Genomic DNA, 18,066 nt, shown 5'->3' with positions numbered 1-18,066 from the left:
GAAGTACCTACTGGTAGTAGCAGCATTATGTGAGTTGTTACACAGAGAATTCATCTTTGGTGGCACTGGAGCCACAGGTAACAAACATTTTTTATTGTCAGGTCGCAAGACATTATCGTAACCTGGGTTTTATATTTGTTTGTATAAAAACTTACACTGAGTGAAGGTAATAAAAGCCAGTTGTCTGTGTCAACAATCAGTGATGGTTTAAGAAATTTCAGGAGAGCAGTTAAGGAACTCCTCCACTTATTGATAAATAAGATGTAACAGGTACCACTCATCACTCTGCTCCGCCGGGGTTAAGGCTCTGGTTCCCAGGCTGCTCAGGACTACAGCTTCTGGATCAGTATTGCCGAAGCACCTCCTCCTCCATTGCAGATCCCTGCGAGGCCGTACTGCCCTTGCTTCAACGCGTGGGCCATGTGAACCACAATTCTTGCTCCAGACATTCTAAATAGAAGGGAAAAAAATATGTACATATTTGTACATATATACACATTTGTGCCACGCAGGCCAGGTGGCAGATTATAGCAGGGATTCACTGGAGGGGGCAAAACTCCCCAATAAAAAGACCAACCCCCTTCATCTATGTTTAGGATGCGATTCAGGTTATGTTTTCTTTAGCTACAGTACTTAGACAAGAAGATTCTTACTCATACACAAACAAACCTCAGTGCTTATCTAGACTTGCTTTTGGAAAAGGCAGTGGCCTCTAGGCCAGTCTGGCGATGATGAAGTATCTACATGTGAGCAAAGTGCTTTCAAAGCAGGTAACAAATCCACCACAAAACCCAAAGCAATAGTAATGAGTCATTTCAAAGTTTCTTATTCGCTTACAACTAACTTGATGCTCTGCAGTACACTACTCTGAGCCATCTCCTGCAAAATCAGACCGTGAAATTCTGTCCTAGGACTTGAAATTATCTTTTAAGGGGAGAAAAATAAAAACAAAGGACATCATTGCATCATCAGAGGCAGCTGATACTGCAGGAGAGGCCATAATGTCCTGTGGGATTATGCCTTGATTAGAGGTTTTTTATGATGCATGAAGTAGTCCTACTTGTTTCGGATATGCAGCATGGTTACTTCCCATCTATATTTACTTGGAAGCTTTAAAATGGGTTTTTCCTCATAGGCCTGCAGCAGGATCACCCCCAGGGAGTATTAATAGGATATATTGAGGCTGTGAGCCAGTTCCAGGTGTTGAGGAACACGGCAGGTGGTCTCACTCCTCTGACCAGATGACAGAAATTCAAGCACAAGACCCACCAACACCCAGTCCCCCAACTATCTCTGACTGCTACATCAGGTGCTCGGAGATTTCGGGGTTCACTGCCAGAAATGTTTTGGCAAGACCTGGAACTTCACTGTGCTGCTGTAAAAGTCCCTGTACCACATCCTTTGCTCTTTTCCTGAGTTTACCTGTGGACTTCATTAGCTTAACTACTTGGTTAATTATTCCTGTTTATTCTCTCACGTTAGTAATGATTTGGTTTTACTACTGCATATACCCACGTAGCTATGGTAACCAGCAAGCTCTTTACACAAGTAGTCAATAACTATGAAGAGAAAAACCATGTCGTGCTCTTTTCAAGGCACCCTGAAGTTTAACACCTGAAGTAAGTTACTATGTCCTCGGCAGCAAGTTTCTATTAGCCTCCCTTCGTGCATTAAAACTGAGAGCAAAAGTATGTGTGTTTGCAGCGTGCCAGAAGGGGGTGCACCTCTGTGCCCACCAGGAGCCAGCACCTGTTCCACCTACCCGATGGGATGCCCCAGAGAGACGGCGCCTCCGTTCATGTTTACTTTTTGTGGGTCGATCCCCAGCATTTTAATATTGGCCAGCACCACAACACTGAAGGCTTCGTTGATTTCCCACATTGCAATATCTTCTTTCTTCAGGCCTGTCTCACTCAGAATCTAAAAGTAACAATAAAACTATTTACTGCTATGAAAAAATGAGGAAGCTAATTATAGAAATAGGTCTGTTATGAAGAGGGTGACTCAGGCTGCCCACAGTCTGATTCAAGGTCACATTTTGGAACCTCTTCATCAGATGGGGAATGTAAAATTGTACCAAAGCCCAAACCTGAGTTTTCTGAGAAGAAATGGGGAGCACCTCTGCCAAGAACACATATTCATCTCACCGACACCATGACCGCCGCTGCAGTAAGGACATTTGAACTGATACAGTACTGCCTCGTGCCGTATGCTGGTCTCCAGTTCTTTTTTGGACTCATCAATATTTATTTGGCCTTTTAGCCATAGCAGCTGCAAAGCTTCCAAAGTCTGAACAAGCCCAAAGTTCATGAAAGCAGTGTAAAAAAAATATTCTCTTCCAAAATAAGTCTGAGAACTCTGTTACTCTGAAAAGTGTGTTCTAGACTCGACCCCTCCTAATTAGAGGGAAGAGCCACTGAAGTTTGTTGTTCTCACAGGAGAGTTTTATTCTTACCTTGGGAACAGCATACGCAGGTGCAATCGGGAAGTCAATAGGATCAACGGCAGCATCGGCAAAAGCTGCAAAAATCACAAAAGCCGTTGCAAGACCTTTCACCACACATCGTTTTCATCCATGCAAGCAGCAAACCCAGCCAAGACAGAAAAATTCTGAATATGAAATAGGTGTATCGGAGGTTCGGTGCCTTAACTGAGCCACATCGTAACATTTCAAGATCTTGAATGTGATACTGTATAGAAAATTCTGTTTACAGTGGTGCAACACTTGCCATTTCAAGGCCTGCATTGTTAAGACACAGCCATAATGCCTCAGGGCTCACATTTCTGTCCCGTGAACACCAGATACCCAGTCAGGACTGTGCTCAAAGATACGGAACAGCTTACCTACTATCCGCGCCAAGGGTTTGACTTTCAGTCTGTTGGCTGCCTCCGCAGTCATCAGCACCAGAGCAGCTGCTCCGTCATTCAGAGTACTGGCATTGGCAGCTGTAACTGTTCCTAGAAAAGGTAAAATGTTGTTTAACTGCGGGAAAGCGTGAGACAGCTCACGTATATCCTGTTAATGACTTACTCTTCTTTTACTACAGGCCCTCGAACATAAGGTCTGAACAATACAGTGATACCTGCTGCACTAACTAAAAAGGAGTTGCTTTATTTAAATCAGTTGGATTAAACAAGTATGACAACATCTATTTGTATCTTTATCCAAGCGGCGGTTTAGCTCGTGCCTTCCCTGTCAGCTGCACTGCTGGCACCCAGGCAGAGCTCCAGCTCAGAGAGGGGTGTGAACGAGCAGACACTGCCATAGCCAGAAAGATTTATCAACTGCAGATCTGGGGAAGTAACAGCTACGTAAAGGCGCTCCCCTCCCCCTGGAACCAGAGGCTGGAGAACAGGGCAGTAGCTAAATTGAAACCAATCTGGTTTCGGCTTTTCAAAGCCAATGCCCACACCAGAAGTTTTCACTGGTTTAAGGTTCTTGGAGCATCTTCTAATCCAAGGCACTTAATGCCGTTGTGAAGCAGACATTTAATGGACTACAGTTGGGCACTGGAGCGCCTGTGAACAGCACTCTTCTCTGTAACACAGGATCCTGGCACCTGGTAGAAAAGTAAGAGTTCATTTAACAATATTTACCATTTTCTTTTTGGAAAACAGCTTTCAGGTTGGGAACTTTACTAAAATCAACACGTTTGTATTCTTCATCTTCCTTCACTTCTGTATCTGGCTTTCCTGAAATTCAGATTTGGTTAGTATTTGAGAGAGCAATCTGTTCTTAAGACATTCCAACACAGGACTTGGATCAGATGCTGCCTTATTTAAACAACTTCCATTAAAAAAAAAGTACATGCATGTCAAGAAATGTGCTTACAAAAAACAAAACAAAAATATTCCTTAATTGCAGCAAATCCATTTGTACTTCCTGGTGGCTGAACGAAAGACACAGAGAAGGTACCTTACAGGTAATTAACAAGGATATTAACACAGAGATGTCCTCAAGCCACACTAGCTGAAGTCAACACCTACTCTTCCACTTACATAAAGCAGGAAGAAGACATGGTATGTAACAGTAAAGAAAAATTAAAGCCACAACCAGCCCACAGGTGAGACTCTTCACCACGACACCTGCGTAACACAAAACTCTGAGCTGACCAAAAATTAGCGTTCCTGGGATCTGCATGTTGAAACATCACAATTTGCACTGAACACGGACTCAGTGAGAAACCCAACTCACTTTATCACACCTTCCCATACCTTTTTTTGAGATAGTGACAGGAACTATTTCATTTGCCAGTATTCCTGAATCCCAGGCTGTTTTGCTCTTGGTGTAAGAGCCAATGGCGTAAGTGTCCTGTTCTTGTCGTGAAATAGTAAACTTCTTCGCTGTATTCTCAGCACAGTTGCCCTTGAAGAAAACCAGGCACGTTAGGTTTGGTGTTTCTGGAGATGTGAAGTAGACATGTAACTGAAAAAACTCAACCAGCAGATTTGCAGAATTAAATGTGACATATTAGGTATTCATTTCTAATTTACAGTCTCATAATCAAACAGTCACTTGTGTCTGGAATTGGAACTTCAGATTTTGCAAATGTTTTCTGGATCCATACTATTAAAGCCATGGAGGAATTTTCCTTACAAGGCTTTTTTTGAAGCTAAAAACCTTTATGCAATGTAATTTTTAAAGTGCATAGGGCTGAAGTCTTCAGAGAGTGAAGATCCTTGTTCAGCCACAGAACAGCATGTTCACATCATCTTACTCCTGTTTTCATTAGCTTGCATATTCCAAAGGTTACAAGAACTGGTCGACACGCAGGGCTTACTTAGCCTCTGGCATCCAATGCTCTAAAAGCTGTACAAATAAAAGCATGTACACCTTTTGCCTAGTAATAAGTAGAATGAAACAAACACTTTATAGGTCAGAGTCATAATTATAAGATCATAATTCATTACCAACACAGCTTAAATACCTAGTGACAAAATTGGAAGGAAAAAAACCCTCCTGAAAAAAACCTGAAAGATTTGTTCTTAAGCCAGGTTCTCTTCCACCTCTCATCAAAATCTACTTTAGCTGCAATGTGGATTTCCACCAACAGCCTAAGCAGAGTGCTCTATACTGCAAAAAGAATAAATGACACACAGCAGCAGTGAACTCTGCATCAGATACATGGATCACAGCAGAATATTCTCCATGACACGCTTTCCTGTACAGCAGCCAGAACACCAGCGGATCCATCAGCAATGCTCTACAGTTATGAGTTACCATAGGCAAAGCTCAGACATATCTGTAAACCAAAAGCAGTCACTCTCTTTTCAAACCCTGAGGTTTGTTCTTCACTATCTTCCTATCAGTTGTTTTCCAAACCCATCCCAAGTTGCAGTTGTTTGTCCAATCTGGGTTAACATGATGAGTAAGCATATATGCTGACTGAAACCTTCCAGCAGAAGACACAAGGTGTGTACGCTGGGGGAGGGAAAATAAACATGGGAGCCTGCTGACCCGTACAGAGGTGCCCTCAAAGATAACTCGGCTGCTCCCACAGACACAAACACAGCAACCCATCATTTTAAATCCCCGCTCTGGGCTGTTCTGACTTCAAAGACAGATAAATATTAACACACAATTTGCTATTCTGTTTTGGTCTTCTGTCTACCCCCTCCATTACAGTTACTGTGGGAAGCCTGGCAATGGAAGGCTTTTTCCTCCTCTGTTACTGTCACTCCTCGTTTCTATGTCTGCCAGATGAAGCAGTTTCTCTATGAGCAAGCTCTTCAAGGCTGCATCAGGTCTATGGTTGGAGCTTTACTGCTGCACAGGAATATTTACCATATGGATATGGTTGTAAGCATCCGTCAGCCCATCTTTTACTATCAGGTCTTCCAGCTTTACTCCTCCGTAAGGTGTTGATCCTCTGCTCATTGTGTAGGGAACGTTAGACATGCTCTCCATTCCACCAGCAACCATTACATCCTGCTCAAAGGACACAAGTTAGGATTGTTAATAACACAGCGTGTTCTCCGTGGCTTCTTGGGGGAACAGATTTTGGCAAAAGCTCAAGCATGGACACTCTGTATTTCTGAGGGGTATAAGAGGAAAAAAATAAATCTTCAGGCATTTGAAAAGCAAACAGCAGGAACAACAGCTGAAGACCCTGACAGAGCAGCTCAACTTTTGCTTTGTGTGCAGTTTGAGAAAGGTGCAGGAGCCACATCAGTTTCTTCTGCTTTTACTTCAAAAGCTTCTAAGATCAAATTACAAATTTTAGTTCAAAATTTCTTTTTCTGTGAGTTGCTCATTTTTGTTCTTCATTTGCAGCTCCATATCCCCATGGAACAAGCAACAGTCTGAATCTGAGTGTCCACTAAGAGATTTATGAGTCTCCAGTTTTACATAATATTGTTTCATCTTACTATGGAGAGAGAGGACTTAAAATAACGGTGTTATCTTCTGAAATGCACAGGAAAAATTAAAAAAATGATGATTACTGAATTTGAAGTAAGCTGGTTCATTGTGGGCATTTGTAAATTAATATACTTTTCAAGCTGAGACAAAGCAAACAAACAGAAAACCTACAAATAGCAAAGCTGTAAAGACCATATGTGTACCTACTGTTCATCAGGCTCTACCCCCAAATCCCCAGGATCTCAGGATGGGAAGAACAGGCACTGTTGACTTTAATGACAGATATGAAATATGCATAAATGTAAGAAAAATACACACACACCAGTGTGAGTCTTTGAGAGTCCAACAGTGCAGTTAATATAAATTCAGAAAGATTTTACATCCAAACAGCAGTAAGGAAAAGATGAAAGCTTTTTTTGGATTCTTTAAGACTCAGATAAATAATGGTTTGGTTCAGAATAGATTATAAATTAGATCCAGGAACAGTGATGTGAAGTAAAAAGAAAGAAGGCTGGAGACAATCTGGCAAGGCAGATAAATGAGAAAGATTGCTGAGATATGGAAGCAGTAGATCAGAGAACGAGACTTCCTGGCATTTCAATTCCATAAAGTGAAAGACTTGGAGACAGAGGTAATAGAAATACAATAGTTTAAATGATGATGTACACTGACTCCAGCCACTAGGATCTATCACTGACTTTCCTACCACAGATACCTCACAGTCTGCAGCCAGGAAAACCAAACAAATACCAAAGTCACAGAATCACAGGGGTTGGAAGGGACCTCAGGAGATCATCAGGTCCAACCCCCCTGCCAGAGCAGGTTCCCTAGGACAGGTTGCACAGATAGGCGTCCAGACAGGTCTTGAATATCTCCAGAGATGGAGACTCCACCACCTCCCTGGGCAGCCTGTCCCAGGGCTCTGTCACCCTCACTGTGAGAAAGTTCTTCCGCATGTTGGTGTGGAACTTCCTGTGCTCCAACTTGCAGCCATTGCCCCTTGTCCTGTCTCCACAGACCACTGAAAAGGGGCTGGCCAATTCCCCCTGTGTCCCACACCAAAACCCTCAGTAACATACAGCTCTAAGAGACTAACAACTGGCCAAATCCAGACCGGCAGCACGGCTGCAAATTCCTCTTCAGATCCCACGGCCTGTGTCTGTCAGGCCATCCAAGTGACAACCACGCTCCTGAAGTCCCTGGACACGAATTACTAAATCCACATGTAGCTGTTTGCACAGACATGCTGAGCTTGGTTCAAAGTCCAGTGACAAGACTTCCACTGACTTCAGCAGGCACTGAAGGATGAAGTGCTGCTCTCTGCGGAGCAAGGTCAAAGCAGTAAGTGGTTGCTTAACTCAGCTACGCTGTTATTTCACAGAAGGGACAGCAACACTTGAATATTTTACTTTTCATCTCAACAAACAAGAATTAAGTACATTTCTCACAAGCCACTTACTTTGTAAACCAAAAATACATATTGAACAGACATTTTCACTTCAGAGAAGTGAAATGCCAAAATGCTTTTGAGTATGGAATTAAAACCAAAATCGAAATGTCCTTCCTCACATTCACACTTCTCCCACATTGTTTGCTGCACAGCATTTAACAGCTGGCTGAAGATGGTGCCTTCTCTAAGGAATGAGTCCCAAATGACTTCTGTGAGCCCGGGCTGTGACAAAGGGAAGTCACAGGGAGGGGCCTGGTGTCACTTCTCTTGATTTTGCCCTAAAAAGGTCACCTGTTGCCATACTGGTGTCTCAACCACTCCTAGAACTGGGGCCATTAAACAGGGACTTGTACACAACCGCAGAGGGACTCAACTCTTCCATGAAAACACTTACACAGCAACAATAGATTGTTTTTTCTAAAACACTAAAAAAAAAGCCTGAACGATCTTTAATGTACTTGGAAACAACATTGCTGTAATATGTACATATCATTCATTCAAGTGTTAAAGCATCTTAAAGTCAAGATTAAATGTGTTCCATCAAAAGCTAAGTCTATAAAAATGTCATCAATTTTTCAAACCAGAAAGCTTGAAAATTCCCTGAATTATTTTTTGGGGGTGAAGCTGGAGGCAGGATGGGAGAAGAACAGTAGGGAGACAATGTAAACACAGACACACACAAATCCACCTTATTTGCTCAGCTCTAAAAATAACCCGATGGTTTCCTAGCCATAATTCTTACCTTTTTTTCTGGTTTTAACTAAAACATGCTGAAGTGACTAAAAAACTAAGGTTGCATAAGCAAAACAAAACCTCACTCATTACCTTTCTTATCCCAAGTCAAAACACAGTCCCAAATCAAGGAGCAGAATCACTATTAGGACAGGATTTACCCCATTAGTTGTGTGTTTTTTTGGTAAAACAGCACCAGAGTTCACATACCTGACTCCCACACATCAGGCTTTGTGCCGCCATCATGATGGATTTCATTCCTGAAGCACAGACTTTATTGACAGTTGTAGTAGGAGTGCAGATCGGGAGACCTGAGTCACAGAAGTTGTACAAAGAAGTGTATTATTGAAAAAGCTGACTAACATTTTGCTGCGTCTCAGCAATATTCCATAGGAGATCAGTTTTTATCTAAGCCCAGGGAGTCCAGCTTGCACAATTTGGTGCAAGGGCAATTTATCTACCCTCACCCTCAGTTACTATCCTTCTCAGAGACTCTGGTTGTTTGTCCCCTTCCAACAACAGACTCATGATAAAGGGGCAAGCAAGTGAAGAATCAGACAGAAGACCAGGAAAATGACTCCGGAAGTATTCCTCCTCCTGCCACCACAACACCTGCCTCTAAGGATTCGAGACTGAAAAGGCATAAAGAAGCTGTAGGACTTAACAGCTGGCAACAAGGCAGACCCCAGAATTACAGGGCCTCCAAATACACAATACTGAACAAGACCAAAAGTGGCAGGTGTCAGTATCATTGACACCGTTACTACTGTTACCAAGTGCCTGTTACTATAGCTTTGGGCTACGCTTTGTGCAGCTCGGCTCGCAGCCATCGTGTCACTGCCTCTGCCCTAGGTTTGCTCTCGAGCGTTACAGCTCTGCTACCAGCACATCACCTCTGTACCTGCAGATGGGGAAACTAGCCTGGGGAAAGGAGCCACGTTCATCCCTCTGCCTCACATAGAAGCAGTTGCTTCTCTTTCAAAAAGGTTCAGGGACAGCACAGAAGGTATCCAGCCTGAGCCAGACTTTCCTGGAGCCATGCTAAGATACAGAATCCCATCCCACAGTGAAAGGGAGAATAATTCCTGCAGCCTAATAACATCCATGCTGCAGGCAACATTACAGAGTGAATCTTGCCAGTGATTCATCTTCCCTCCAGACTCCATGGGAAGATGAGCATAACGACATACTCTGATCTGCAGTTCGAGACTCACTGACCCCTTATCCAGTCAGGCTTAAGAGTAACAATACACTGAAGAAAAAAAAGTCTATTTCACAGAATCACACACAGGGTTGGAAAAGACCTTTGAAGATCATCAAGTCCAACCAATCTCATCCTAAGCTAAACCATATCCCTAAGTACCTCATCTACCCTTTTTCTGAACACATCCAGGGGAGGTGACTCAACCACATCCCTGGGCAGCCTGACAACTCTTTCAGTAAAAAATTTTTTTCTAATGTCCAATCTAACCCTGCCCTGGCACAGCTTCATGCCATTTCCCCTTGTCCTACCTCCTGTCACCTGGCTGAAGAGACCATCGCCCACCTCTCTACATCCTCCCTTTTTTCATGAAAGAGTCCAAGAGCAGCATCCATCACAAGCGTAAAATGCTTGGGAAGAACCAGCCTGGTCTCCAATATCATCTTCTCACCGCAGGCAGTCACATCCAGTGTGCATACAAGAACTGATTCCCAAGGACACCCAGTCAGGCCCACTTACATGAGTACACCACACACCCTTCACCCACCATGGGTTAAAAAAGCATTCACAGACTGTCTTGGCAAAAGGCTGAGAACCACTCAGCTTCAACTCACAGCTCCATCATCTCCACTGTCTACAGAAAGACAGAAAACCTTTAACCCCAGGATCAAAGAATTAATACCTGCACCCAGGACTGCTTGCCTTGCCGGAGCTTGTCCTTGTCCAGCCTGCAAGACATTACCCATGTACGCTTCTTTCACCTCTTCTGCGGGGATACCTGTAAAACGAAGTTATGTAGATTCAGGACTCTTTGCAGGGAAGGTGTAACCCCCTTTTACAAACCTTCCCACTGAAGTGTTCTAACAAAGGCTGGTGAAATGTGCCCTGTCTGAGCCGTGTGCCCTGTCTGTGCCCTGTCTGAGCCGTGTGCCCTGTCTGAGCTGTGTGTGAGCCGTTCGCAGGCCCCTCTCGGGTGCGTCCCAGATCGCTGCCCTCGCGTTCATGGAACACGGTGACCTGGCGACCCACAGAACAGAATCCACTTACCCTGCAGAACAAGCTACAGCTCGCTAACTGAAGTGAATATTTCCAAGTCTTACTAGTCACCAGAGCAACTCAGTTTCCATGGATGGCTGAATGCACACAACTTTCTACCTGCTGCAATTATGTTTGAAGAACTGGGGTTCTTTGTGTGTTTAATGGGGGAGAGCCAAGACCTCAGCTAGGTGCCACCAGACAGAAGAGGCCTGCTCTCCTGCTGCATAAGAGATGCAGCAGCCCTGGTGCTCAAGCTCTGGTTTCTTTGTAGAAAATTAACCCTCGTCTCACCAAAAAAGAGATTTTTTTTTTTTTTAATTTGAATCACCAATTGACTCACAAGAGTGTCCTATAAGCTTACCTGCCCATGTACACAATGGGAAGGGAAAGGAAGGGCCACTGATTTTTCAGCAACAAGTAGCCTTCACATCAGCTGAGATGTGTCATAAAACCCCACCCCAGAAAAGCAATGAGCATGTCCAATCAGGTTTGGATTAGCACAGATACCCCTAAGGAATATTCTGCTCCTAGAAGCCCAACAGTTATCTATGGATAAAGATTTAAGCATGCCACAGGAGCTAAAAAACTGGGGTTCTTACGATCACCAGGCCATTTAACAGCCACCAACTGATACTGTTCTGAGACACTTGGGATGTTCTCACAGAAAAACTATTTACACATACCTGCTCTGTCAACTGCTCCCTTAATTGCAATGGAACCAAGTTTAGTGGCTGGCAATGAGGAAAGAGATCCTTGGAAAGATCCTATCGGTGTCCTTACGGCACTTGCTATCACCACCTCCTAAGAGGAGAAGCATGGAGAAACAGTCACAGTCTCTCTCACATATGCACATTTAGCTGTACTCTAACAGTGTATCTACATTCACTCTTTCCTTGATGTCACGGCTTCCCTTTTATCCTGCAAGTGTTTCAGAGCGCAAGCTTTATGCAGCATGGGAGGTCCCTGTGCAGCTGCAGGACTACAGTTTTGGGGTGATGAGCCCTGGTGGAATGCATGGCTGGAGGGCTGCCATGCAGGGATACAAGCTCTTTAGAAAGGACAGGCCAAGGGGGCGGCAGGGGTTCCGTCTGTGACAGAACAGCGGGAGCGCATAGAGCTCAGCCTTGGGGTAGATGAAGCAAAGGCCCAAAGCAAGCTGGTTAACATTTGTGGATTACTCCCTTGTCCCAAACTCAGGAGCAGTCAATTGTAACAAGCACAAAGTTAGGTAAAGGCACCAAGAGGTCTACATGGATAACCAAACCAAAACAGAAGTATGCAAAAGGAGGCAGTGGGGACAGGGAACCTGGCAGACACTGACCAAGCATGCAAGGATAAAGTTGCAAAAACCAAAACCCAGCTGGAATTGGATCTGTCAAAGGCAACAAGAAGGGCTTCCACAAGCACCTAGGAAGGTGACTGGGAAAAGCCTGGAGCAAGGAAGATGTACCCTTGGGGGAAGAAGATCAGGTCAGGGAAATGCTTCAACAACCTGGACCTACATAAAGATACAGGCCTTGCTCAGTGCTGTGGGAGCTGGCTGATGTCTTTGTCAAGTCACTCTCAGTCTTGGAATGGACACAGAAATTGTGAGAGGTGCCTGAGCAAGCATCACCCCTGTCTTCAAGGAGGAGCACCCAGGGAGCTACAGACCAATCAGCCTCACCTCAACCCCTGGAAATGTGACGAAACAGCTAATACTGGAAACCACTTCCAGGAACATGAACACCATGAATTATCACCAGGAGTCATCAGCCTGGATTTACCAAAGGGAATCCATGCTCAACCAACCTGGTAACTTTCTACGGTGAAATTACTAGCTTGGTAGATGAAGGGAGAGCAGCAGACATTGTCTGGTGAGACTACAGTAAGGCTTTCAACACCATTCCCTGTAAGATCCTCATGCAGAAGCTGACTGTATGGGCTGGATAAACAGTGAGGTGGACTGAAAGCTGACTGGCTAGGCCCAGGGGGTGGTGATCAGTCACACAAAGTCTGGTCAGAAGCCGGTATCTAGCAGTGTACCCCAGGGATCAATATTGGGTCCAGCCTTGTTTAAGATCTTCATTAATGATCTGGATGATGGGGCAGTGTTCCCTTGGGAAATCTGCTAATGACACAAAGCTGGGAGAAGTGACTGATGCACCAGAGGGTTGTGCCGCCATCCAGAGGGACCTTGACAGGCTGGAGAAATGGGTTGACAGGAACTTCATGAAGTTCTTCAAGGAACAGTGCAAAGTCCTGCAAAAGGAACAACCACAGGCACCAGGACATGCTGGTGGCCACCCAGGAAACCAGAAGAAAAGGACCTGAGGAACCTGTTGGACACAAGGTTGAACATGAGCCATAAATGAGCAAGGAAGGCTGATGGTATTGGGCTGCATCAGACAAAGTATGGCCAGCAGGTCAAGGGAGGTGATCCTTCCCCTCTACTCAACATTGGTTGCTCTACTCAACTGGGGTGCTGTGTCCAGTTCTGTGCTCCCATACAAGAGAGACATGGACATGCTGGAGAGTCCAATGAAGGGCCACAAAGATGATTAAGGGACCAGAACATATGACACAGGGGGAAGGACTGAGAGTGCTGGGATGATTCAGCCTGGAGAAGAGAAGGCTCAGGGCCACCTCATCCGTGTATATAAATACCTGAAGGGAGAGTGTAAAGAGGACAGAGGCAGGCTTTCTTCAGTGGTGCCCACTGGCACAGACTGACATACAGAATGTTCCCTCTGAACATCAGGAAATACTTATTAACTGTAGGACTGAATGATGGAACACATGGCCAAGAGAGGCTGTGGAGTCTCCACCCTTGGAGATATTCAAAAGCCAGGTCCCAGCATAACATATCAGCAGCAGTTGCTGCTTACAGAATAAGATATTCAGCTTTATACCTAGTAGCACCTCAAAACAGATTTACTCTTATTTTACCTCTGAGCTTTAGTGCTACATCAATTGCCTGCTAACCCTGGGAGAGTAGCATGAGGACCTGGCACCAAGAAGATGCATCTTGCAGGCCCCTGGCCATCCCCAGCCAGCCACTGAGAAGCAACAAAGAATACCTCCAATTGTGCTGGTTTCAGTGGAAGACAGACACAAAGCTTTACAGGGTCTCACCATGACATCTTTATTTAGACAAGCAGAGAAAGGAAGCACTAAGAAAAAAATAGGCAAATAATAGACAAATTATACTTGGTCTGTCTGTTTCTGTAACTTCTCCTTCATGATGGCTGCAGTGATAGTAATGTACTCATCCTCATCTTTTACATGGTAACAGCAAGTTGCAGGATAAGATACAAATGGGGATTAGGGAAGGGATTAGTTGGCAGCAGCTGCATCTCCCAGTAACGGGTAGATGGTTGCATTAAGCTTGTTAGCTGAGGCACTTCTAACAACTAGTAAAGCAAAGAAAGGAAGAAAATCTGACTTCTACTCCAGATTTTGCAGCAGTGTGACTTGGGCACAAGTCACATTGTCTTCAATGCAGATTTTTTTTTGTGGTAATTTGTGCAAAACCCTCAATGATTACAAAACACAATTAAAGCAGTGTTTTATTGCAATCAGATGGTGCTTTGTACTTACGTTTAAAGTACGCTGTGATGCATAGCCACGGCTTGCGTATTTCAAAGCCTGAAAATAAGAAAGTTCTCAGAATTTCTTATCACAAAAGCCAGTGCCACATTCTTTCAGTAAGTACCACTTTCATAGAAGACATCAGAAAGACACAGAAAGACCAGAAAAACCTTAAATTAAAAATCGTAACAAGGCCTTTAAAACAAGTGTGGTCTAGTACAGAGTCTCACCATAACGTCTGTGAGAAAATATTTTCTGGAAAATAACCAGAAGATCTGTAAAAAACAAAACCCAAATCACTGTCACCATGTCTTACATACACATATAACATATGTCTAAACCAGGGAGTGCACGGTGCTGTCTTGAAAAAGCTTACTAGCCCCTCTTTTCTGCTTCTCCAGTCTTTGGTTCATCCATTCCTATCATTAAGTTCACTGCTTTTTAAACAGAGGCAGTTTTTGTCTACAGCTTCACTTCATGAACAAAAATAAGGATAATTAATGCTACAACAAAAGATGATAATAAAACAAAACCAAGAGAAAGGTATCACCTGGGCAGGCTAATCCACCAGCTATTGGCTTCATCTGACTAAGCAGTATAAAGACACAAAAATACATCTGTAGGTAATTGTTTCCTATATTAACAGAATGATCTTTCAATTAGTGGTTTAAGCCACTTTCTCCTTAAATATCAGTTCAGCACACTAGAAACTTCTGGCCACTACAAAATGGCAACCAAATAATGAATAATTAAAAATACCTACTTAAAGACACCCCAAAACCACCATCAATTTTGAAAATCAAAGAATGCCTTCTGGCATCATGTCCATGGTATGAAAGCATAGTTTGGTTTTCTCTCCCTGTTGACAAACTTCAACTAAGAGAAGAAAGGTTTTGGATTTTTTTTCTCATTGTTTTTCAATTAGTTCTGTTTGGATTTTTTTGGTTTGGGGAATTTTTTTTGGTGGTTTTTTGGTTTGGGTTTTTTTTGAGGAGTGGTTGTTTGTTGGGTTTTGGGTTTTTTTGTCCAGACTCACAGAATCACAATGTTGGAAAAGACCTTTAAGATAATTGAGTCTAACCATTCCCATCCTATGCTAAACCATATCCCTAAGTACCTCATTTACCTTTATTTAAACACACCCAGGGAAGGTGACTCAACCCCCTCCCTGAGCAGCCTGTTCCAGGCCCTGACATCTCTTTCAGTGAAATTTTTTTTCCTAACATGTAATCTGAACCTCAGGTTCCAATATCCCGCAGAAAGTTTTAAATTAAATATATACCTGACAGCGAATTATGTCCCTGCTTGGCGTTAGCAATGCAGGTTAGCGCCGAAAAACCCTTAGCAGGGTAACACGCCCTAAGCGGACAGCTCCTGAAGTTTGCCTCAGGAGTAAAGCGGACAGCCCGGACTTGTAGGTGCAGCTGGTGCCTACTGGCAGCGCCCGGGTCAGCTGCCGGCTTCTTAGAGAAATCCCGCAAACCAAACCGCTTCCGCAGCTTGTAAAACAGCTTCGCACGGCGCGACGTGGCCGCGGAACTGCCCTCTCCTCTGCCAGCCACCCTGCATCGGCGGCACGGCCCCCAGCGCGCCCAGCCGCCCCAGGCGCGATGCAGCAGCGCCTCAGAGGCCGCTTGGGCGGGAGCGCTCGGCGCCTGGCCTCCGCGCCGCTCTCCGCGGGACCTGCTGCAGGGCGGCAGTCCCAGGCCCGGCTAAGGAAAGCCTCTGACCGCCGCTATGCATCCTCACGGCTGCAGCGGGTAACGGACCGATACAGGGGCTTTGTGGGCCGGAGAACCGCGAAGGAAGGGGCGGGCTAGGGCCCCAGCCAGCCCTCTGCGCTCCCGGCGCTGACAGGCGGTTACGAGGCAGCGGAAAAATCGCGGCTAAAGGTCCCGCCGGGCTTAGCGCGGTGCCCAGCGTGGGGCCGCCACCCTCCAACCCACCCTGCAGGCCGCGGCGGACACCGGCCCCGCTCCCTCAGCCGAGGGCACCGCCGCAGGAGCCAGCCCGGGACGCGCTCCCTCCCCTCAGCTCCCTCCGCCCCGGGCCGGGGGCTCCCTCCCGCCGCGCTGCAGGTGTGAGGCGAGGGTGGCGGCGCCGCCTTCCCCGCCGCAGACGCGGATGTGACCTTGGCCAAGTCTTTCCGGGTCCCGCGGCGGGACCGGGGCCGCACCGAGGAGGAGAGGGGAAGGGCCGGGACCTGCCCTGCGCGCCGCCCGCCTCACCCGCAGCAGCTCCGCGGCCGGGCGCCGCCACCCCAGCATCGCGGCCGCCATGCTCACGCCAGCCACCTCCGTCACCTTGACCGCCGCCCCCAGTCCGGCCTATAGACGGCGATTCCCGCCCCCTTTCAGCTGCCATTAGCCCCAGAGCCGAGGGCGGTGCCAAATCCGTCCCTGCTATTGGCTGAGCGGGAAGGCGGGCCGCAGTGACACCGCGGGGCTGAGCCGGGAGCGGGCGCTGCGCGGCCCCGCAGGCCGTGAGGCGGAGTGGGGACCCTGCGCCGCAGGACGGGTGTCCGACCCCTGCCCAGCGGCTCACGCCGCTGCCGCGGAGCCTCCGCCCTCCCTGGGACCCCGTTCTGCAGTGACGGGCTTGGGGCCCGAGCGGGGCGGTGGCGGCGCAGCCCGCCCTGAGGAGAGGGGAGGGGGCTGAGGCGGGGGGGCAGCGCGGGCAGGAAGCCTGCTTTCCGAACCGAGCCACGAACGGTGCGGAGACGGAGCCGAAACTCCCTGGGGCCCCTGAACCGGGTACCAGGGCTGTCCTTTCCTCACCCAGGCAGCGAGAGCAAGGCCGGGGCTGGGCCCCGCCCGTCCTTGGCCTAGCCCCATCCTCCGTGCACCGCCTTCGGAGGTCCGGACCCGTTCCCCAGCTTCCCCCCACCGCCCGCTCGCCCGCTCTGCGCCTAGAGTTGTAGCTGAAAGCCGGTATCAAATCTCGGCGGCTGCCTAACAGCGCCTCTCTCCAACACGCACAGCACCAGGCCAGGAGAAGCCCCGTCTTTCCTGGGCCTCGGCTTTGTGTCTGGAAGGACAGACTCAAAGGACACGGTGGCATTCCCTGTGAACGGCACTGCTGCACCCTGGCTAGGATAAGCGGTCCTGGCTTTGTTTCTGATCAGTCCTGCTCACCGACTCCTCAGCCACTTATTCCATTCCTGAAGGAATGAGCACACCATGTGTCACAGTAACCCGCAGCTGACTGCTGCATTCCCTGGGGCTGATGGCTGCCAGCCAGGTAAAGTAGCCCTTGACTTGCACCTTTCCTTCCTTCCCCTTCGGACCACAGCCTATAACAAACACAAAGAAGCACCCTTTGGATACACCATCTGGAAAGCAAAAGTCTCTCAACAACTTGTTTCTATCCACTTGCTTACCTGATTCATTTTTTAATTATTTTATCTTCTCATTGTAAAACTAACATTCATCAAAACTGCCTCAGGTTAGTTTCTGTTCTACATCTCATTCTTTTCCCTTTGAGAGAGGATTTCACTTTTCTCTCTGTCTGCTCTCAAAATACTTCTTGCTCTCTGTATCAGTCTAAGATTCTCCAGACACACAGTCAGAGGCTGATTGGGACTGACAGAGATGAGGGAAGCATTTCTACTCTGCTGCTTCCTTGACTGTTAGTAGCTGATGTTTAGAGAGTTTGACCAACCTAGCCTAGACCTTTGGCTCTAAATCAAAGTTTTCAAGTACAAACCAGAGATAA

General features: G+C 46.4%; 1 protein-coding gene across 1 annotated transcript; it reads right to left on the bottom strand.

The window, feature by feature from the left end:
* Positions 1-49: 49 nt before the first annotated feature.
* On the bottom strand, positions 50-16,644 carry ACAT1 (acetyl-CoA acetyltransferase 1). Its single transcript, XM_084265864.1, has 12 exons — positions 16,581-16,644; positions 14,362-14,409; positions 11,466-11,583; positions 10,427-10,522; positions 8,754-8,854; positions 5,786-5,929; positions 4,216-4,366; positions 3,598-3,693; positions 2,845-2,958; positions 2,456-2,520; positions 1,763-1,920; positions 50-450 (listed from the first exon to the last, which is right to left on the bottom strand). Exons 1-12 carry the CDS (start codon positions 16,629-16,631, stop codon positions 330-332), a joined length of 1,263 nt encoding a protein of 420 aa, XP_084121990.1. The 5' UTR covers positions 16,632-16,644; the 3' UTR covers positions 50-329.
* Positions 16,645-18,066: the final 1,422 nt, after the last annotated feature.

The sequence above is a fragment of the Gallinula chloropus genome (genome assembly GCF_964237585.1).
Source record: "Gallinula chloropus genome assembly, chromosome: 1".
Classification (NCBI taxonomy): Eukaryota; Metazoa; Chordata; class Aves; order Gruiformes; family Rallidae; genus Gallinula; species Gallinula chloropus.
Note: the sequence above shows the minus strand (reverse complement) of the source record. Positions and strands in the feature narration are given on the sequence as shown.